Source organism: Vicia villosa, linkage group LG5, assembly GCF_029867415.1.
Source record: "Vicia villosa cultivar HV-30 ecotype Madison, WI linkage group LG5, Vvil1.0, whole genome shotgun sequence".
Lineage (NCBI taxonomy): Eukaryota > Viridiplantae > Streptophyta > Magnoliopsida > Fabales > Fabaceae > Vicia > Vicia villosa.
In genome coordinates, this window is record NC_081184.1 from 154,608,695 (window position 1) to 154,631,226 (window position 22,532).

The 22,532-nt window shown below is 40.4% G+C and overlaps 1 protein-coding gene, 1 long non-coding RNA gene and 2 other non-coding genes across 6 annotated transcripts; 2 read left to right on the forward strand and 2 right to left on the reverse strand.

The window, feature by feature from the left end:
• Positions 1-466: 466 nt before the first annotated feature.
• LOC131603327 (uncharacterized) lies at positions 467-1,719 on the reverse strand. 2 transcript variants are annotated; one of them, XR_009284302.1, is made up of 3 exons: positions 1,283-1,719; positions 1,080-1,175; positions 467-688 (listed from the first exon to the last, which is right to left on the reverse strand). It is a non-coding gene; the product is annotated as an uncharacterized LOC131603327 (long non-coding RNA). The 2 variants fall into 2 exon arrangements; XR_009284301.1 differs by lacking the exon at positions 467-688 and adding an exon at positions 697-938.
• Positions 1,550-1,710, forward strand: LOC131608520 (U1 spliceosomal RNA). Its single transcript, XR_009285774.1, has one exon. It is a non-coding gene; the product is annotated as a U1 spliceosomal RNA (small nuclear RNA).
• A 1,873-nt stretch (positions 1,720-3,592) lies between the features above and the next one.
• LOC131608288 (U2 spliceosomal RNA) lies at positions 3,593-3,787 on the forward strand. Its single transcript, XR_009285563.1, has one exon. It is a non-coding gene; the product is annotated as a U2 spliceosomal RNA (small nuclear RNA).
• A 451-nt stretch (positions 3,788-4,238) lies between these two features.
• On the reverse strand, positions 4,239-8,129 carry LOC131603326 (receptor protein-tyrosine kinase CEPR2-like). 2 transcript variants are annotated; one of them, XR_009284300.1, is made up of 4 exons: positions 7,780-8,129; positions 7,399-7,519; positions 5,083-5,676; positions 4,239-4,980 (listed from the first exon to the last, which is right to left on the reverse strand). XR_009284300.1 is itself a non-coding variant. In XM_058875622.1 (2 exons), exons 1-2 carry the CDS (start codon positions 5,360-5,362, stop codon positions 4,976-4,978), a joined length of 285 nt encoding a protein of 94 aa, XP_058731605.1. In that variant the 5' UTR covers positions 5,363-6,016; the 3' UTR covers positions 4,239-4,975. The 2 variants fall into 2 exon arrangements, 1 of the variants encoding a protein (XP_058731605.1); XM_058875622.1 differs by lacking the exons at positions 7,399-7,519; positions 7,780-8,129 and having other exon boundaries at positions 5,083-6,016.
• Between the last annotated feature and the right edge of the window lie 14,403 nt (positions 8,130-22,532).

Here is a 22,532-nt window from a genome sequence, read left to right on the forward strand (position 1 = left end):
ACAAGACCTTTGACTCGATTCATATGATCCAAAGATCTTTTGAAAAACATATGTGATTTGAATCATGCTTTAACGTGACTTGAATCATAAACACCGGTCATGATTCAAATCAAATGACAAAATTTTCACTTTACTACCTTTGATTCAAATCATTTTATCTTTGATTCAAATCATAACTTCATGATTTGACTTGAATCATTTTGTTTTTCTTCACCTTTTTTGTGTCTAACCTCTAGCACCTAATTAAACTCTTTCTAGTGTCTCTTTGAGAGGTAAGATGGTTGGTTACTGAGTTTTTAGCTATGTCGTGTGAGATTCTTTAGATACTCCTCATTCATTTTGTGGATTAAAAGTAACAGGTTGAGACAGGGTATTAGAAAATTGAGAATTTAAGTTATGTATAGGGATGGTGATTTTGTCTATTAAAATTGATGTGATGCTATATTCCATTAGTAAAAAGAATGACTACTAGAATATGACTATACATACGGGGGATACAAACCAGATAGTTAATTAATGTGTACTAATGAAATTGTTATTCGGAGCATGTTAAATAAAAAATTCACGCAGGGATGCAATAATTTGGCATAACAAGTAGCAATGACAATGACAAGCAGCAATAACAACAATGCTATATAGTGCAGAAAGATTTTAGCAGTACACCAGCAAATCATATTCATGCGTACATCTGTTACAAGAAAAAATCATATTAAATCCACTCAAAAAAATGTTCCCAAATTCCTAGTCTCAAATTTGTTTACTAATGTTCTAAAATCCCCCATTTCTATACAATCCTATAGATATCCATAAACAAAAAGCTAATTCCAACTATGCGTTGGACATATCCTCACTCTTTGCATTCATTACTGTTAAGATGAGAGAAACCATTGCAGCAGACAAATGCTTTAGTGTGTGACCATTGACAATATGATAAGTTGCTGCATAAAGCAATCTATCAGCAGCAGTCTCTTGCAGCGTAGCTAGAGGATAAAATCTAGCCAAGATTTAATTTGAAATTAAGGAGCCATTTAAAGGAATGATGAATAAAACAGGTAACATGTCATACCAAAAGTACAAACCTGCAGCCCATAGCCAATGGGTTGAATGTGTGTACATTGGAGACAATGGATGATACAGTTTAGACCAGAAGATATGGACGGACGTAGCCAAAGAACCTGCAATAAAAGGTATGGCAATGCATGATACTCTGTTGTTTCATGGTTACTACTGCTATTGAATGGAAACCATTGATCCAAGGAGAATATTAGATTCAAAGAAACACCTTTGATAGTGCATGTAATATGTGACAGATTTTCTCTCCAGTGTTCCTATATAGCAGCAGTATGAATACTCTTACTACACGTGCTCTGCTGTCTCCAACTCCAACTTACACCACCAACAATCAGTACCGGCATGCACCCTTTATCGATCAATCTTACACAAGTTGGGAAATACATTGGGTACTGGTAGTTGAGTCCCACACCGAAAAAAGCTGAAAGTTATTGCGATAAGAAGGACTATAAAACAACTTGAATACCCTCATTGTAACATACTTACCTGGATGGGGTCAATGGTTGATCATGAAGGACCATGGCCTAGGAGAGTGACCTCCATTGCACTTAGGAGGGGTGCTACCCTAAGGTCTACCCAAGTGGTGGAACCTACATCATAATTTGTTGCTGTGGGGGCCTGCGTTCGCGCGGCCCCCTCCTATTCTAATGTCAATTTGTTTTTTACATTTACATGATTTAAAAATCTCAGATCCATTTCCAGTCACTCTGGAGTCAACAAGGTATATTGACTTGGTAATTACATAGAATGAGATCCTCTTTCGAAAAGAATAACAAATCATGTTCTGCTGAACACGTGTGTTTTGATATTACTCACAATTGCAGTTCACAACAGTTAATGTTGTATCAATTGTATGGATTGTATTTTACCATATTATTAAGACCCTTGGCTAATTCAGGAGCAATTAGATCCAATCCATCTATAAACAAGCATGTTTTCTTAAGATGAACTATTTCCCTCCACTGTCTTAAGATCCATAAGCAGAGGCTGAAAGTGTTATGGCTTTCATACCAAATAAATAACCAAATGATGTCCTTCTATGACCGTGGGTGTTTTACTTGCACACTTCATTTGCAACTGATATATGTAGTACTTGTGATAGTGTCAGGTAGGCAAATGGAAGTGACGAGAAAGAGTTATTGATGTAATTATGATAGAAAAATTGTTTTTCTTAAATACACTATGATGAAAATTTGTGTTATAGATAGAAAAGAAGAGGGATGTGATAATGGGAATCATTATAGAATAGAACCTAAAATCTATATCTGGACAAAGTTGGTTGTGCTTGCAGCTTACTACAATACATGCTTGTTTTTTGAGTAATGTTTCAACCAACTCTACAAATACTTGTACACCTTTAAAGGAATGATTGGAAGAAGACTATACTTAAGATTGTCAGGAAGATGCCATTAATTCTTTGGTCATAATCTACATTACAATTTCATATGGCAAATGTTATTTGTCTTACATCTCTATCTAATTTTTACAAGAAAAAGGTCACCAATCCTATATTCCTTATTTCAATATTGTGGACTAGAGATGCAACATCCTGTGTTCCCTCCACTTTCAGGAGTAGGAGGTGTCTGCTGCTATGTGAAACCAGCCTCACACGGTACCCTCGCAGCTCTTAATAAATTTGTAAATCTCCATTATTAATAAAGTATTTCATAAGATATGTCAAAACATGCATTAAACAACTAATAGACATGTGATATGTTGTTTCCATAAATCCTTCTAAACAGTCTCATCCAAATAAATACGCTTAAATCCACAATCTAAACAAACCCTAAACCTTCAATTCACAAGCTGGCGCTACTCAGCTCGGTAAACATGTGAGATATTCTAGCCAATGCAGAATTTAATGGATATAAATTTGCATAGTATTAAGTTGGCACATGATTTCTTGAATGCCATACTTTGTACCAAGCACTCCAAAACTAGTTTTGACATGTTAAAACACTAATCCAAAAATGCTACAGCCGATATTGCAACCATATTAGGCATGCAAGGATTCAATCAAGTAGCAGTTTACTTCAGTAGAATGCAAGGGAAAGAAAGTAATTTGGAACCATACCCTTGAACCCTCCTTCATTCTGGTGTCTGCAAAGCCAATTCAAGTTTTTCATAACCAATCCTTTTGGCACACTATCACTCCATCACAATACAATAGAACCTAAAATATATATCTGGACAAAGTTATAGAATAGAACCTAAAATCTATATCTGGACAAAGTTGGTTGTGCTTGCAGCTTACTACAATACATACTTGTTTTTTTAGTAATGTTTCAACCCACTCTACAAATACTTGTACACCTAGCCATTAATATCAAAACCTCTAAAACTCCTCAACTTGTCCTTTGCATTAAGGATGTTTGACTCACCATTTAATTGTTTACCCCTAGAACTAGACATATCGAGAATTGCATAAAATATTTAGAATCAATAGAGAGATCTTGGACTTACGTTGTGATTCGTTATGAAAGGAAAGGGAAATATGTAGTCTCCAAGTTGGTGCATAAGAGTCCCACCTCGGCCTTTTGGCTAAGATCAAGTGTAGTATCTGTTCTTATCAGTTTAATATCTGATATGTGGGCCAATGGTCCACACGATATTAAATTTATTTCTTGAGGGGGAGAGTCCACCACAATAGCTTGCTATTGGGTCTCTCATGTGTCGCTTTTGCGTTGCACTATTGCAATAGCCTGGCACACCCCACCAAAACTAGTTCAAAAAATCTTGCTTTGATTTATTCATGTTTTAATTAAGTATATAATGTTTTCATGTTGTACATGTTGCTAAATTTAATTGAATGGTTGAATATCTTTTGTATGAGTTTGGGTTCTCCATTTGTTTCTATGTAAATTTTGAACCAATTGCTAAATATATGGAAAATTCAGTAAAAACTCTAGTAACTATGAAAATTTAATGAAGGTTTTTAATATTGTTTGTTTTTCATTTATGAAGAACATTGCAAAACTTGAATGAAATGATGCAAATAAAACTGTAAGTGAAATTCAGTTTTAGAAATTTAATCTAAATATATTCATTTAGTCATGTATTCAATGAACCCCACTACCAAAACTTGAATACAAATAAAACTGTAAGTGAAATTCAGTTTAAGAAATTTAAGCTAAATATATTTATTCATGTACCCTCCTACCACTACCAAAACTAGATGGTTCAAGGGGCTAGGCTCACCAGGTGTTGTGGGCTAGAAGTGCAGCGGCCCGTGATCCCTCCACTGTCAAGAGTAGGAAGTATTCGCTGCTCTGTGAAACCAGCCTCACGCTGTACCCTCCTGTCTAAGAGACACATGACCCATGCCTTCGCACAAGTCCCATGGGTCAACTCGCAACTTGGAGTGGGCAGGCCAGCATGGTGCAACAACCAGACCAACCTGTTGAGCCTTAGCCATGTTCCATCAACTTAATGCCCCCACATGGGTCACAAGCTAACGCTACTCAGCTCGGCGAACTAACTAGCATGTAAGACATTTATAAACACTTGCTTATGTGATGTTCTATCCAACGTGGGACTGAAATGATCCCAAATGGAACATGCTTAAATGTTATAACACTCAAAAATGTTTTGGTTGATGTTATAATGCATTTAGGGATTATTGAACCGAATTACTCACAACATATATAAAAGGATTAAATCTATTAAGAAAGTTATACGCAGACTAAATACATTCAGCAAAATGATCCAAAACCAATGAAGAAATAGTGAAATGCATACCTGGTTTAGCTTAGAGTATCAACAAGCAACATTATAACTTGTGAATGCTGCTTCTTCAACTTCTGAATTTGTTCCCAAAACAGAATCAAATTTCTTTACTGCTTCCTCGTACTTAGCATTCCATCAGCATTTGAACATTAAGATTATTGGCCTTAATTCTCTTGTCCTAATCTATATCGCAATTTCATATGGAAAATGTGTAAGACATGAGATACTTTTGAAACTAAAAACAGTATATTGAAATTTCTTGTTGAAAGCAATATCAAAACATACCTGGAGCAATATAACCATGTGTGTCAACAAAAAAGCTATAACCCATCTGAGATTTTTCAGAAACACCAAAATCAATAAATTTTGACTCATAATCTTCATCAAGCGAGATGCTGGTAGATTTTATATCCCTATGAATAACAGGTTGAGAACATTCGTGATGAAAATAGCAAATCCCTTTTGCACCTTCCAATGCAATTTTATACCTCTGACCCCAATCCCAAGCAACCTTCTCATCTTTTATATTTCTATCAAGTGCTTCAAAAAGATTACCATATGGCATATACTCAAACTAAAAGATTGGTTCCTCCATTAAAAAAACTAGCATAAAGTTTAAGCACACTTCTCTAAAATCTACATTTCTGCAGCTAACATTCTCATACCACCACCTTTCTCTAGTTGCTTCACAGCCACAATCATCCCGTTTTTCTTCAATGCGACTCGATAAACCTTTCCGTTACCACCACAGCCAATTAAATCATCTTCATCCAATGACTTGCATCAATATTCACTTGGTGAAAAGATGCTAGTTTCAATTATTTTTACTTGCTTCTTTGGACAGTTTGTAACTTTTTTGCTCTTCGAATCATGAAGCTTCTACACATCAAAACCACGGCGATGAAGATAACAACAATGACCAAGAGCATTACATATTTATAATCAAAAAGAATTCTTCTAAGGCCATGACCTTTATCACAAATCTTCAAATCAAAATTTATTGAACTTTTTTGGAAAATTCTTTACTTTTGTTTCCAACAAAAACAGCACTGTGGATGTTGAACATTTTGATTCACTCATATCTCAAACATTATGGATCATACATAAAGTACACTGTTTTACTTTTCAAAAAAGAATTCTGCAGTTCATATATACAAAATGACAACTTATGAAATGTATAATAACTTGATCATACAGTCTTCACTAAATTAGGCCTCCAATTACCTGCTTTGAGCATGATATGATATCACTAATCTCAAAGTCAATCAAAGTCATATTCAAAATGTTGAGATTAATCATCATTATAATGAATGTGATTATTGCCCATTAGTCCTGACTATAGGTAAAAAGTCATTTAATTAGCTAAATAGGTTATTTGAAAAGCTTATAATGCATTATTTGAGCATGATATGATATCACTAATCTCAAAGTACTTAAGTCCTATCTATATATATTCAAAGAGGTTATTCTTCTCAAAAATCTTAATGCAATATCAAACTCCGGTCATAAGCTCAAAGAGAGAATAAGAAATTACAGTCCCGTGGCATTACATAAATAAGCATCACACAAACTAAAAATAATACAAGGAAAAGAATATAACATGCTCAAACCATGTCCAAGTAACATTACCATGCACACTCTTTTTTATTCAAATTACGGGTGGCAAATTGGATGGACCAGATAAAAGAGGCTTGAGTTTCAAGTCTCCCATACATGTCTTGGGGTCAGAGTAAACCAAAGAAACAACATATAACAAAATAGAGGACAGAAAAAGCTATTGAGGTGTGATGTTGGTGTTATTAAAAGTATTGATGGAAATGGACAATTTTACTGATCATAAGTTTCTTATTTATCTTACTAGTAAATAATAAAACAAGATCCTGCAAAGGTGGCAACAAAAAAATTGAGTCCTATAATTAACTACAAATGTGATGGGATCATATTTGCTCAATCAATTCCTTAGAGCTAAACCAAAAAAAGAGATAGTTCAGAGGCTAGGCTCACCAGGTATGTGGGCCAAAGGTGCAGCGGGCACGTGATCCCTCCTCCACTGTCAGGACCAGCCTCACGCTGTGCCCTCCTGTCTAAGACACACAAGACCCATGCCTTAGCGCATAAGTGCTCGCAACCTTTGGAGCGGGCAGGCCAGCATGGTGCAACCACCAGACCAACCTGTTAAGCCTTAGCCATGTTCTATCACTTTGGTGCCCCCACATGGGTCACAAGCTGGCGCTACTCAGCTCGGCGAACCAACTAGCATGTCAGACATTTATAAACACTTGGTTGTATGATGTTCTAGTCAATGTGGGACTTAATGGATATAAATTGGTAAAGTATATATACTACTAAGATGGAAAATGTTACAAAACTAATCACAGAATATGCGGTTGAAAAGGGTTTTTTAAATGGCTTACTTTGTACTGGGCACTCCCCAACTACTTTTGACATGTTGTAACATTAATCATTGAAAAGATGTGGTTGAGGGATTTAATCTACATATATAGAGATTACTAGGTACTCAAAAAAATGATCCAAAACCAATGACAAATTTGTAGAGTGCAGCACATACATACAATTTGTAAAGTGAAGAAACATATTTACCTGGTTTAGCTTAGAGTAACAACAAGCAGTATTATAACTTGCTACCGCTGCTTCATCGGGCTCTGGCTTTGTTCCCAAAACTGCCTCAAATTTCTCTAATGCTTCCTCGTACTTAGCATTCCTTCAGCATTTAAACAAAAAAGTAATGGACATTATTAGGATTATCAGGAAGATACCATTAATTTGTTTAATCCTAATCTAAATATACTCCTAGCAAATTGGATGCTTCGAAATTAAAGCAATTGAGTAATAAAGGAAAATATTTACTTAATCCAGCACAACATTATGGTTTTTGTATGTTTGCATGATTATATGTTGTAAACCAAATTTCATGAAATGTCTAATAAAGTAATAATGACATATGTGAAATAACCACCTTACCAGTGAAATCACTGCCAGTTTTTATCTTTTCCGAGAAGAAATAGAAACCTTAAGCCTTCAATTGAAATAACTATGTTGAAGATGATATAGCAAACAAGTTGATCACCAACATTGAACACTCCGGCTATATCAGCTGACCCAACAGAAGCAATAGCATCAATGTAAGTTCCACCATCTCTTCCTTTCAGGTTGGTCAAACTCATATGGTTCCTCTTCTCCTTCTTCTTTGGGTACTTCTCACCCAACATCGGATGAAGCTGCAATCACAAAAGGAATGCTTTTGATTTAGGGAAATGGGTGTTTGAAAAAGGGTTTTGTTGAAGAAAACCATTCGGTGGTGGGAAGAAAATAAGAGCAGTGAGAGCTCTATGAATTTCTTTCTCCCTTTACCCGCGAATTTTTTTTACTTTAACAATTTTATAATTAATCTATAAATCATTTATATCATTTTTTTTATAAACTAATTATTTTATGAGTGTTATTATCTTACTAATTAGGTGGTAATTGATTAATTTTTATTTAATACTATCTAAAGTGATGAGTTGCTATATTTTTTTTATTTTATTAGTGTAATTGGTATAAAGTAGTATTATTTAAATAAATTAGAGTTTTTTTTATAACGAGGGTCGAACACACGAAAAAAATAAACACTACACCACTATTCTCGGAGAAACAGTCCCTTAACATTCATATCTATCGATTCTTTGATGAAAATTGAAGCATCTTCTCGGAAGACTTTGTCCTGCAAGCTATTAATACTCACTTTAGCTAAAGCATCCGCACAAGAAATCGCCTCCCTTTACGAATGATCCACTCTCACTTTCTCATGTAACTCCATGCATTTTTGAATTTGCTTAACCAGAGCATACCATTATGTAACTTTCAAAGCTTTTATTTCTAAAACTTACAATCGATTTCGAATCCACACAAAACTCAACCTTAAAAAACTCAAACTTTTTAGTTAGCCTCAACCCTTCCAACACTCCCCAAAGTTCCACTCGAAAAGTAATACACTTTCCAACACTTTAATAAAACCCTACTTTACACTTGCCCTTCCTATCTTGAATGATACCTCCACACCTTGCTTCTTTAGTAGCACTACACACTCCATACATATTGAGCTTAATCAATCCATCTTCTAGAACTTTTCACCCCACTAAAATGGAAGTTCTCTCTCTCTCTCTCTACACAACAACTTCCTTATTTATTAAGGAATGATCATATTCCTAATCTTACCATGCACAAAGTTGGTTGGATTTTGAGATCTTTCACAATGCTTTTTGTAGGGCCGACCCAATCAACGCAGAGGCTCTGTTCTATTTTTAAAAATTGACCCAAATTTAAAATATAAATATAATTATAATAATTAAAAAAAACACTTAAAAATTACAGTTATGTATTAATCAATAATATATTTAATTATAATTATTTTGAGTTTTGATCTATCTTAATTTTTGTATGTATTGAGTTTTTATTATAGTATTTTTTTTATTTATTGAATTTTTATTATAAAATTTTATTTATTTCGATTAATATTTATGAAAAAAATTGAACCTTTTAAAAATTTGGGGCCTCCCAAAATTTGGGGTCCTGTGTTGTAGCACTTCTTGCAATGCACAGGGCCGACCGTGGCTCTTCATGAAGCTCTTTATTGGGCCCCCACCACAAGCTATGACAATTGACTGCCCAAAATCTACTTCAATGGTTATCCTTATTTAAATTTAAATCAACCCAATCATTGAGCTCCATATTATAAAATTCATACTTGATATCTTCAAGAATTATATTACTCTAAAATTGTCTAACTTTTTGACAATCCCTAACTACATGTAATGTAGTTTCATATACACTTCCATAAAACTTACAAACGACTTCACCTTATTCTTTTGTACTCTTTTGTTGATTAGTTAACAATATGTCATGCCTTAACAACCAGATAAAGCTTTTGACACATTCTTGTAGCCTAAGACTCCAAATGAACCTCTACATATCATTTGTTCTTGCTTTGTCTAAGTTAACCAATCAGTTGTACATACTTTTCATTTAAACCCCTTTGTTCCCAGATCCCATAACTACTGTCATGCCCTAAAATCTGCCCTCCTAATTCTAACTTCTAATTGGCTTAGGCTTCCCATTTCATCTGCATCACTCCATTATGACCTTAGCATAATATGTATCCATTCATTGAATAAGACACATGGGGGTTCATTGGATCAGTGCACATATGATGGTTTAAGGTTTCTACATCAAGCAAACTTATTTCAATTGAGGATTTTTTATCATGGAGTGGGGTTACCTCATTATGCTTGTGACTAGGGGTGGGAATAGGCCAGGCCAACTAACAGGGGCCTACGGCCTAGCCTACACAGGCCCATGCCAGACCATGCTTTTTTTATAAATAGAAAAGGCCTAGGCTTTTTTATAAGCCTATTTATTTAAAAAGGCTAGGCCTCAGGCCATGAAAAAAGCCTTTTAAGCCTACCAGGCCGGCCTCTTTAAATAAATATGAATAAGTTTAATATTATTATTATATTTTATTTTTACTTTGAATTAAAATACAAAAAAATAAGTTTATTTATCTAGAAGAACTTGTGAAAATAAGTTGAAAAAAAATTATGAACAATGTCATAAGTCGTTTTCATAAGTTCTCTCAAACAAATACTATCACATAACTTATGTTAATAGGTAAATTTGAATAAGTCAATGAAATAAGCATTTAGTCTCGTTGATCTTGTAATTTGCTAGTCTATTTAAACATTAGTTAAATTTCTTATTCACAAATGTTCAAATAAAACAGGCTTTTATATAGGCTAATAGGCCAAACAGTCATTCGAAAAGGCCAGACTCTGGCCTAAAATTAAGCCTATGATAGGCAACAGGCCAGGCTTAGGCTTTGAAATATTTAGCAGGTCAGGCTCAGGCTTGGAAAAGCCTAGCTCGGCCTAGCCTATTCCCACCCCTACTTGTGACCTTGTAAAGGCTTGTTTCAAATGAAGTGCTATTTAATCATGGATTCAGGGATACTTCCCTATGCTTAGGACTATTAGATGAATCAGGGTTTGACCCTACAATTATCGTAGGTTCCTCTCCTCAACACTTAAGCTTGTTTGTCTTATGAGGAATGGCTTGAACTTAGAGGTGGAGATCTTGTGGATCATGAATTGAATGTCATTTCTCTATGTTTGGGTTATCATATGAATTAAGGTCTTGGCGATGACTTTCATGTGACACACTTCTCATTAATTAGGGTTCATTTGGTTACTTGGGTTGCAAGTCATTAGCTTTGGGTTTTTGCAAGGATTGGGACACACATTGGAAAAAACTATGTCATATCTTTGACTTTTGGTCAGAGTCAATAAAGGAAGGTTGACTTTTGACCAAAGTCACCCTTAACGCTTCTTGGAATTTTCTTTGTGCTTTTTCAAGTTGCTTAAGGGAAAAAAGATTGGAAGATTCAAATTGAAACATGTTGAGGGAAATAGAGAGAAATTCAAATTTATTTGAAAAAAATAGGAAATTTTATTTCCAAATGCCTTGTTCATTACAACTTCGTTTCAATACAGGTACATACCATTACAATTGCAATCCAAGTACGTTACATCAAGCAAAAGTACACAAAATTCTCTTTTTTTACCTAAGTTGATTTTTGGTCAACTATTAACATTTTGGTGAAACTGTTGACCAAAGTCAACACACTACCATTTGACCAAGATTCCATAATATTCAGCTTCAATCCTGCTCCATCTTCATGACCAAACTTGTTCAAGCTTCAACATGCTTCATGACCAAACAACCTCCGCACTTTGCCTTTTTTGCTTCACAAGGCCTTGCAACATGCCAAGCTTACTTTTATAAATCTGCATCAAGTCAAAATAACCATGAGCATTCAACACTTCATTATAACAAAATCTATTTTGATACAACTCAAATGCAATTCACTACAATCCAAAACAATGCATAATGCAACCAGTTCAAAACCATGACACTCACCATATACATTAAGACATCAAACCCACATTGATTCGCCTACTTACAAGATATGCATCCAATTTGTTTCCATCTACCATGGGTATAACTTGCAGGTCCATACATTTCAAACACAGTTGCATTTTTTCTATGCACATCAACACAATCATGACACAGTCCATACACCTTACCATACATACATGAGCCTACACTACAAAAAATAAACTTTGTAGCGACGTGATTCCCACGCCACAAAATGGAATATCACGTCACAACACAAAATAAGCGACGTGGACATTTATGTCGCTTGGGAGAACGTGGCGACTTTGTTGTGTCATGATTATCACGTCACTATATAGTGACATGGAAATTACGTCGCAACGTGATGCACGGAACCCAACAACTTTTGGCTGTTGGAACAGACAACGCCAGGAAAAAGCAGGATGGCACAAAACACGGAGAAAGTTGTGGCGTGGAAAGCAAGACACAAACTAGCGACGTGGATATCATTTCACAAAATTTCTGCGCTTGCTCATTCGGCAACTCATCCCCATCAAAATCTTCAGGTTGATCATAGGTCACATTCACACCAAAAGCATCCTCAACCATGTCACCGATCATATTAAAGTTTTCCTCATATTCCATAGTCGGTCTACTACTTGAAGCATGCGAATTGCTAGTCTCTAGCACGTTCACCAGCAATTTTTCACCATTAGACGTTCAAACCCAATAATTTTTAATGAAACCCCTTTTATGCAAATGACGTGTTACTTCCTCTGGATCACTAGTTATACGTCTACATTCACATTTAAGACAAGGACACCTAACCCCCCCTTCGCTTCGACAACATTCTTGAACAAATGCCCACTTGACAAACCCATCAACTCCTTCTATGAAATTTGGTTTAAGTGCACGTCTTCCTGGTTCTAATCTATCATACATCCAACTACGATAGTACAAATAATATTCCATACTGCATATTTGTACAATCATCCAATTTCATATGAGTAAATTTAACTATTTAATATATGCACAAATAATACATTATATACTATTACATTATATACTACAAATAACAAAATATTTTTACTACAAATAATACATATAATAATATTATGTATTTGTTTTAAATACACATTTAATTAAATATTTTTAATACATAACTATTATTTTCTATTTTAAAAAAATATATAATAAAAATCTAACATATAATACATACTATATATATATTCTATTTTTTTAAGTTTTATTCTAATATAATAAAAATATATATAATATTTAGTGTATACTCAAACAATACATTACATACTAATAATTTTTTAAATAGTCAAAAATTAACGATCTACATTATTAGTCTACATACTAATACATTATATATGTTTCAAATAATAAAATATTTTTTAAATACAAATAATACATATAATATTATGTATTTCTTTACATAACTATTATTTTTTATTAAAAAACAATTAATAAAAATCTAACATAATAACATACTATATTATAAATATTACATTTTCTTTTTTACCAATATATTTTATAAATTTTGTTTAACATTACATTTTTTTCTTACCATTTAAACATATTAAATATTTTATTATCTAATAGATTAACTATTTTATTAACCAATAGATTAAAATATAACATTAAAATATAACATTAAAATTATAATAATAACATTAAATTTATTATTAATAACTAATAGATTTATAATAACATTAAATTTATAGTAATAACTAATAGATTAAAATATAACATTAAAATATAACATTAAAATTTTTTCTTTCCATTTAAACATAATATAATAACATAACATATTAAATATTTTATTAACTAATAGATTAAAATATAACATTAAATTTATAACAATAAAATATAACATTAACTAATAGATTATTATAAATTTTGTTTAACATTAAATTTTTTTCTTACCAATTAAACATATTAAATATTCTGTTTTAAAAAATAATAATATAATATAAATTTCGTTTTACCTAATAAAAAATTTAAATATTAAGTTTTTAAAATATATTCTGTTTTAAAAAAACTAAAATAATATAAATTATATTAACTAATATTAACTATTATTTCGTTTTACCTAATAAATTTTATAAAATAGAAAAATAATATTTCAAAACAAACTAATATTAACTGTTTTTAATCATTAAATAACATATATTTTGTTGTCTCAATAATATAATATATATTCTGTTTTATAATAAATATATAAATACACATATATTTTTGTTTAAAATTTATTTTTCAATTTAAAAAAAGTATATAATATCTAAAAATCAAGCAACAATCCAAACAATATATCAAAATTAAAATTGCAAAAATACCTCATCTTCAATCTCCTTCCATCTTTTTTGTCCAATCTTTCTTTAAATCTCTTCAATATTCTTCAATCTTCTTCACTTCAATACTTAAAAAAAAATTCACAGAAATTAAATATCAAAATTAGCATAAATAATATTTGAAGAAAATAAAAAATACAGCTAAAAGAATATTATAAAAATTTCATACCTCTATAAAAATACTAATGGAAGAAAAATCAATGGAAGAAGATACTAAAGGATTAATGGAAGAAGGAGAGAAATGTGAGGGGAGGAGGAAGAAACATGAGGGAAGGAAGGAGATTGGGAGATATGTGAAGAGTTATGTGAAGAGCTACTGAGTAAAATGGAAGCGTTTAAGGGTTATTATATAAGCTTGACAGTGACGTGGGAACCATGCCACAATTTACTCACGTGGAACCCACGTCGCAACGTTTAAACGGTCAAAAAGTTGAAGGAATCAGTCGTGGGAATCATGCCGCAACTTTCCCACGTGGATCCCACGTCGCAACACTCAAACGGTCACATATGCATTTACTGTTGTTCCTGCCATTCACTGCACAAAGTCAAGTCAACTGCAGAGTTGATTTTTTAGCGACGTGGGAAGCACGCCGCAACTTTCCCACATGGGTCCCACGTCGCAACCTTCAAACGGTCATATGCAATTATTGTTACTCCTGCCATTCTTTGCACCCAGTCAAGTCAAATTCAGAGATATTTCCCTCTTAAAGTGTTGCGACGTGGTATGCACTTCACAACATGAAAATTTTAAATTTTAAATTTCCCACCTGTTCTGGACTGGGCCAAGGTTAGGCCCACTATGATTTTCGGCCCAATAAACCTCAGAGGCCCACGTTCCTCTACGGCCCTCCTACGCACTTAGGATGCCCACCTTAGACATGCTCGGCTGCCCTATATCCCCGGAGCATATGACACCCGACATGCTCGGCACTGACGACCCCGCAAACACCTTCGTTGCCGAGGACTCTGCTCCGCGCAGGGTTCCTTCACATTCAACCCTCCGAACAACTCGGATTCCACGTGGCTCCTGAAAGACCGCGTCTCCCTGGAACTTCGGAGCGGTTAACCAGGACAGAGGGCATGCACGCACCTCCGATATTTCCGCTCAGGAAACCTGGCAGTCTCCTAGTTGGGCTTGGGGATCCAACCCAATAGCGAGATCATGGCCCAGCGCTGGGGGCTATATATACCCTCTTTGATTAGAGGGTCAGGTATTCAATTCTTACTCACTTTTAGCTAGTACTTGCGCTCCTTTGCTCGTCAACTTACTTTGGCATTGGAGTACCTTGCAGGTACACCCCCTTCTCCTTCCTAGAAGATCCAGTCCGAGCAGCCTACGACGATTCTTCTGATCAGGTACGATCAGTGGCGCCGTCTGTGGGAAACTTGCTTCCCCATCTTTAACAAACAAAGATCAAAGCTAATCATCTCCAATCGTCATGGCTGACAACAACAACAACATCCCAAGCGCTGACCCTTTCCTCCTTCGCGAGCTGATCGAGGAATCCTCCCGCGAGCTAGCTAATCATCGTCGAGGGGATCGTCGGCAACAAAGGTCCGGGCATATAACCCAGGGCACTCAGCTGTTACAGGTCCTACAACAGGTCCAGAATGTTGACCAAGTCCCTCCAGAGGGTCACGTTCAGAACGACGAGCAGATCCGAACGACCAACGGGTCAGAACATGCCCAGAATGTGAACGAGACCGACCTCCGAGACGGGCAACATACTTCCTCGTTCACCCACACCTCTGAGAGGCGGAGAACCCGTCACGGAGAAGACGAGGAGCCACTCAACATTCCCGAGGACACTGATCCCATCACCGTCCGCTTGCTCAAAGAAATACAGTTGACAAATAGCCTCCTCAGAATCCAGGACGACCGAATTCACGAACTGGAAAGACAGCGACGACGTCGCCCCTCTCCGCGGAGGCGCCACAGGTCTCGCTCCTATTCCTCCTCGCGCTCACCGCCGAGAAGATACCGTCGGCGATCTCCATCCTCTTCGAGGTCTCCCCCGAGAAGACATCGCCGCCGGAGGACCCGTTCCCGTTCTCCACCCAGAAAGAACAGGAGGAACCAGAAACCTGAAGCCGCTGAACAAAGGAGCTCCTCCCCCGAACAGGGCCGCCGGGGCCCCTCCAAGGCTGCGTTGGGTGACAACCAAGATGATTCCCGACGAAACAGGCACTACCGTTCACCAGGTCCGAGCGACGAGGAGGACTTCCGCAGCCCCTTGTCCACCAAGATCCGGAGAGCTCACCTCCCTCGAGGGATGGAAAAACCGCCAATATTGGACCAATACGACGGGACCACTGACCCCGACGACCATATCCGGAGCATCGAAGCGGTCATGGACTATCACGTCGTCAGAGGCTCGATCAAATGCCGCATTTTCCCGACCACCCTCAGGAAGGGAGCGATGAATTGGTACAGGAACCTCCCTCCGAACTCCATCCACTCCTGGACCGAGCTCAAAGAACTCTTCTTGAGCCACTTCACAGCCTCCCGACGACAACCAAAATCGGAAGCCAATCTCGAGGCCGTGATACAAGGACCCAACGAACCTCTTCGGGATTACCTTGAAAGATTCAACAAGGAGGCCGTCCAAGTGCAGACGGCCGACTACATGAAGAGGTACCTCTTGGAGCGAGGACTACTCCCCGGCAGTGACTTCAAGAAGGCCATCAAGATGGAGGAGGTGCACTCGATGAATGCCCTCCTTCGCAAAGCGAAGGCATTCATCGACTTTGAAGAAGCCGAGGCAGCCGCGGTCAAGACCTCGAGAGGCAATAATGCCGCTCGCAGCTCAAACCTCGAGGATCCAGGGTCACGCCGAGGACAAGACAAAAGAAGGGACGACAGGTCCCGAGATGTCAAAGAACGGCGAGGACCGGCAGGGCGTTTCAACGACTACACTCCTTTGAACGCCTCCCGGGAGAGAATCCTGGCCGACTGCCAGAACGCCGAATTCAAAAAATCCAACATCAGGCCCCCGAAGTCAAACCCTACAAGACCGGGGACGGACAAGTCCAAGTACTGCAAGTACCACAAGAGTCACGGGCACTTGACCGACGAATGCATACATCTCAAAGATGCCATAGAGACCCTGATCAAAGAGGGCCACCTGGCAAAATATACCAAGAAGGGAGAACCCTCCAGAAGAGACATCCCTCGAAACTCTGACGAGGGGAACTCACCAGATAGCAGACCGCTTCAAGTCGCGTTGTCCGTGACCCGACCGAAAGACTTCATCCCTTCACTCGGCGTGACAACCGCCCTCAGCACCTGGGAACATTTCCCCACCGCGATGGTCATCTCCAACGGCGGCGACCCCGGCTCTCTCACCGTCAGTTCAGTCAAGAGAAAGTTCGACGAGTTACTCAGCGCCAATGCCGACCTCGGCCCTACTCTGCGGAAATTCCGAGGAAAGTCGGAGCCAATTACTTTCTACCTCGAGGAACTGCCCGGCGGAGCTCCAAACGCCACCATTCCCCTCCTCGTCCGAGCCAGAATGGCAAACTTCGATGTTCGACGAGTCCTGGTGGATGAAGGTAGTTCGGTCGACATCATGTACTCTCACCTTTTCCGAACACTTCAGCTGGACGACTCGCACCTCACTCCCTATGTGGGTTCCGACCTCCAGGGTTTTAACGGAGCCACCACCAAACCATGGGGCTACGTCGAGCTGATTGTCACCTTCGGGGAAGGGGAAGCGTCCAGACAAGTCAAAACCAGGTTTTTGGTGATCGACTGCAAAACATTGTACAACTGCATCATCGGACGCCCAACACTGGCCGAGCTAACCGCCGTGCCCTCCACGGTCCATCTGAATATGAAGTTCTACACGAGGACGGGGAAAGTGGCCACCATCAACGCCGACATTGAAGCTGCGAGGAGAATCTTCGATGCCTCTGTCAAAGGACTAGAGCTGATCGCCCCTCCGACCAGCTCCAACAAAAAACCGAGAGCCGAAGACAAACGCCCCCGGGAAGATCAGGTTCCAACAGCCAACGTCAGCTCAGTCGACCTCGATGCAAGGTTCACACAAGAAGAACTGAAGACCGGGGAAGAGACGCCGGCCCCCCATTCCGTCCGGCCTGTCCCCGACGGAGATTTCGAGCTGATCCCCCTGGGAGACAACGCCGACAGAGCAGTGAAGATCGGCAAAGGCATCCCTGACCTGCCAAAGAAGCAACTCGTAGCCTGCCTTCGAGCCAATGCCGACCTGTTCGCCTGGAGCGCCGCAGAGATGCCCGGACTCGACCCTGAGGTCGCCTGCCACCACCTCTCCATCAATCCAACCGCCAAGGCCGTAGTACAACGTAGGCGTCGGCAGTCTCCCGAGAAAGCGGAGGCTGCCGAGAAAGCTGTAAAAGACCTCCTAGAGGCAAATTTTATTTCCGAGGCCAAGTATTCAACTTGGCTCTCAAACGTTGTACTTGTTAAAAAATCTAATGGAAAATGGAGAATGTGTGTTGATTATACTGATGTTAACCGGGCATGTCCAAAGGACGCCTACCCTTTACCTAATATTGATAGACTGGTCGACAACTCGGCCGGCTATAAACTGTTGTCCTTCATGGACGCTTATTCTGGTTACAACCAGATTCCCATGGCTAAATGCGACAAGCAATGCACGGCTTTCATGACCGAATCGGGCAATTATTACTACAACGTAATGCCCTTCGGACTCAAAAACGCCGGGGCAACTTACCAGCGGATGATGAACAAGGTCTTCCGAGGAGAGATCGGCGACACGCTCGAGGTATATATGGACGACATGATCGTCAAATCTCGAGAGGACTCCGACCACACGCTACATCTCGAGCGGGTCTTCAAGCAGGCCAGGTCCTGCAGGATGCGCTTCAATCCAGAGAAGTGCACCTTCGGAGTACGGGCAGGGAAATTCCTCGGCTTTTACTTAACAGAACGAGGAATAGAAGCCAACCCCGATAAATGCCGAGCATTCTCATACCTCCCTACCCCCACCAATAAAAAATCCATCCAAGTACTAAACGGAATGCTCACGGCATTATCCCGCTTCGTCGCGAAATCCGCCCAGCATGCACTTCCATTCTTTAAGCTTCTTCGGAAGGAAGCAGCTTTCGAGTGGTCCGAGGAATGCGAACAAGCATTGTCCCACCTCAAACAAGTGCTATCCAAACCCCCGGTGCTATCCCGACCAGACAGCAACGAGGTTCTCTATCTCTACTTGGCCGTTTCGGGCGAGGCGGCCAGCGCGGCCCTAATCCGAGAAACGGAAGACGGGCAGAAGCCGGTGTACTTCACTAGCAAAGCCCTTCAGGGACCCGAGGTCCGCTATCAACAGATAGAAAAAATCGCGCTAGCCCTAATAACGGCCGCCAGAAGACTGAGGTACTACTTCCTCGCCCACACTATTGTCGTCCGAACAGACCAACCAATTAAACAGCTACTCAGCCGACCGGACATGGCCGGGAGAATGCTGAGGTGGTCCCTCGAACTGTCCGAGTTCGACATACAATACGAGGGCAGGAAAGCGCTAAAAGCCCAAGCACTCGCCGACTTCGTAGCCGAGATGACGACGATCTCCAACTCCCCAACACCCACCGAGAATAAGTGGACCATCTATGTTGATGGCGCCTCAAGCCACGCGGGCAGCGGAGCCGGTATCATCTTGGAGAACGACGAGGGGCTCGTCATTGAAGTATCCTTAGTCCTATCCTTCACCACGTCGAACAACCAGGCTGAGTACGAAGCCCTCCTAGCGGGCCTGCGCCTCGCCGAGGACGTGGGCGCTCAAGAAGTCATGATTTATACCGACTCTCAACTGGTCGCGTCCCAAGTCAGCGGCGACTACCAGGCCAAAAACGACACACTAGCCGAGTATCTATCGCTCGTCAAAGAAAAGATGAAAGGATTCACAAAGGCAGACGTCGCACACATCCCTCGGGAGCACAACTCACGGGCCGACCTTTTATCCAAGCTTGCGAGCACGAGGAAGAAAGGAGGGAACAAGTCAGTGATACAAGAAATCTTGTCCGATCCAAGCATAGGCAAAAACGCGCAAGCCATACAAGTGTTTGCCATCGGAGACGACCATTGCTGGATGACCCCGGTGTACAAATACATCACGAACGACGAGCTCCCCGAGGACCCGAAGGAAGCCTCAGCCATTAAGAGGAGAGCATGCTCGTACACAGTCATCGAAAACAAACTCTACCGACGAGGCTTCTCCGTCCCACTCCTTAAATGCATCGACGGCTCGCAAGCACTAGAAGTACTGCAAGAGCTTCACGAGGGGATTAACGGCCAGCATCTCGGCGGTCGGTCGCTGGCGAGGAAAGCCCTCAGAGCCGGCTATTATTGGCCGACTATGCAGCAGGACGCCAAAGAGCATGTTCAGAAATGCGACAGATGTCAGCGGCATGCCGACATGCACCTAGCTCCCCCCAACGAGCTTAAATCCCTTTCCTCTCCTTGGCCTTTCTCCACCTGGGGAATGGACCTCCTCGGCCCCTTCCCAGTCGGATCATACCAGAATAAGTACCTGGTGGTCGCCGTGGATTACTTCACGAAATGGATAGAGGCCGAACCTCTCGCCAAGATCACGTCTCAAAACGTACTACGCTTCTACAAACGGAACATACTCGCTCGGTTCGGGGTGCCACAGGCTATAATCACCGACAATGGCACCCAATTCACCGATAGGAAGTTCCAAGAATTCGTGGCCAAGCTCGGCACAAAACAGCACTTCACCTCAGTCGAACACCCTCAAACGAACGGGCAGGCGGAGGCAGCCAACCGAGTCATCCTCCGAGGACTGAAAAGGAGGCTCGGCGAAGCTAAAAAGGCTTGGGTCGAGGAACTACATAGTGTACTTTGGGCGTATAGAACGACGCCCCATTCGAGCACGGGCGAGACTCCCTTCAGATTAACCTACGGCACCGAAGCCGTAATCCCCGTGGAAATCCGAGAACCTTCTCGGCGCACCGAATACCCCCTCGAGGAAGAACTTAACGACGAGGCCATGAGGGAAGAGCTCGATATGGTAGAGGAGATCCGAGCAGGATCCTCCCTCCGAGAAGCTAAACTAAAACAGCAAATAGCCCTTCGCCATAACGCCAAAGTTATAAAGCGCGAATTTGAAATCGGCGCCCTAGTGCTCCGCAGAAACATGAAAGACTCACGCGAGGGAAAACTAGCCCCAAACTGGGAAGGCCCGTACCGAGTTTACGATAAAACAGAGAACGGCGCCTATTACCTCGAGGACCTCCTCGGAGTAAGACTTGCTCGGCCCTGGAACGCTGAAAAACTCAGACGTTACTACAGTTAGACCCGACCTAACACTCCCGGACGCCTGTATCCGACACAGGTGCTAACCGGGTATGGACCCGCGTCGTAGGTACGAACGCGAGGACTCCACGACAGCAGCGGTCGGATACTACCACAAAATGGGAGAACCGACCACACGGAAGACTCTACACCTAGACCCTCCGTGGAAGTACCTGCATGGCAGAACCCCAGCTCGCGATGGGACCGTTCACGCCGCGAGGACTTGGCCATGACCATGGACTCGTACTCGCTAACAGCGCACACCTACTCTGCGCACCCGGGCCGTACTCAACACGCCCGGGCAATCGATCTAGGCCGAGCATAGTCCACAAAACCGATAATATCACAAGTATATGAGTAACTCTCCGGCGTTCCGAGCATAAGCCATCAGTTACCTGAAACAATCGAAAAATATTCTAAGTATGGGGGAAATACCTCGTCATACGAGCACAACAGGAAAGTTATCAAAACACGAGCATACAACGATAACACCGAAGGTGCAGATAAACAGATATAAGCAAGCAAAGTTATAAAACATTAAAATTGCCGACCAACATGGTCGACGATGTCCAAAAGTTACAATCAAAATGCCGGGCACGCAGGCCCCCAAAGTAATCCGGGCATTACCCAACAAAAGATAAAATGGCACGCAGGCCGAAGAAGAAGGGCACGCAGGCCCAGGACCACTACCTACTCTTCACTCTCTGGAGACTCGGGCACCAACGCACCGTCCACAATCTTCGAAGAAAGCCCGACGTTATCCTCCTTCAAACCAGGGTTTAGAAGCCTAAGTTGACGGACAGCACGCTCGAAACCGACTTCAGCCATGTCGGCCAAGCTTATCTTCAGGCTATCTATCTTCTCCACGAATTCAGCCCTAGTCCGCAGAACGGCCACATCCGACGACTCGTCAGCCGAGGGAGCCCACTCAAGCTGAAGGTCGGCGAGCTTTTTCTTCTCCGCCGCAATCTCTCCGTCCTTCTGCTTGAGAACCGCGTCGATCTTTCTCTTCAACTCCTTGCGGTCGGTCTCCAGGGTCTTCACCCTGTCCTCAGCAGTCTTCTTTGCCGCCTCCGCCTCTTTCAGGGCCTCGGACGAGCCCGAGCCACCACTGG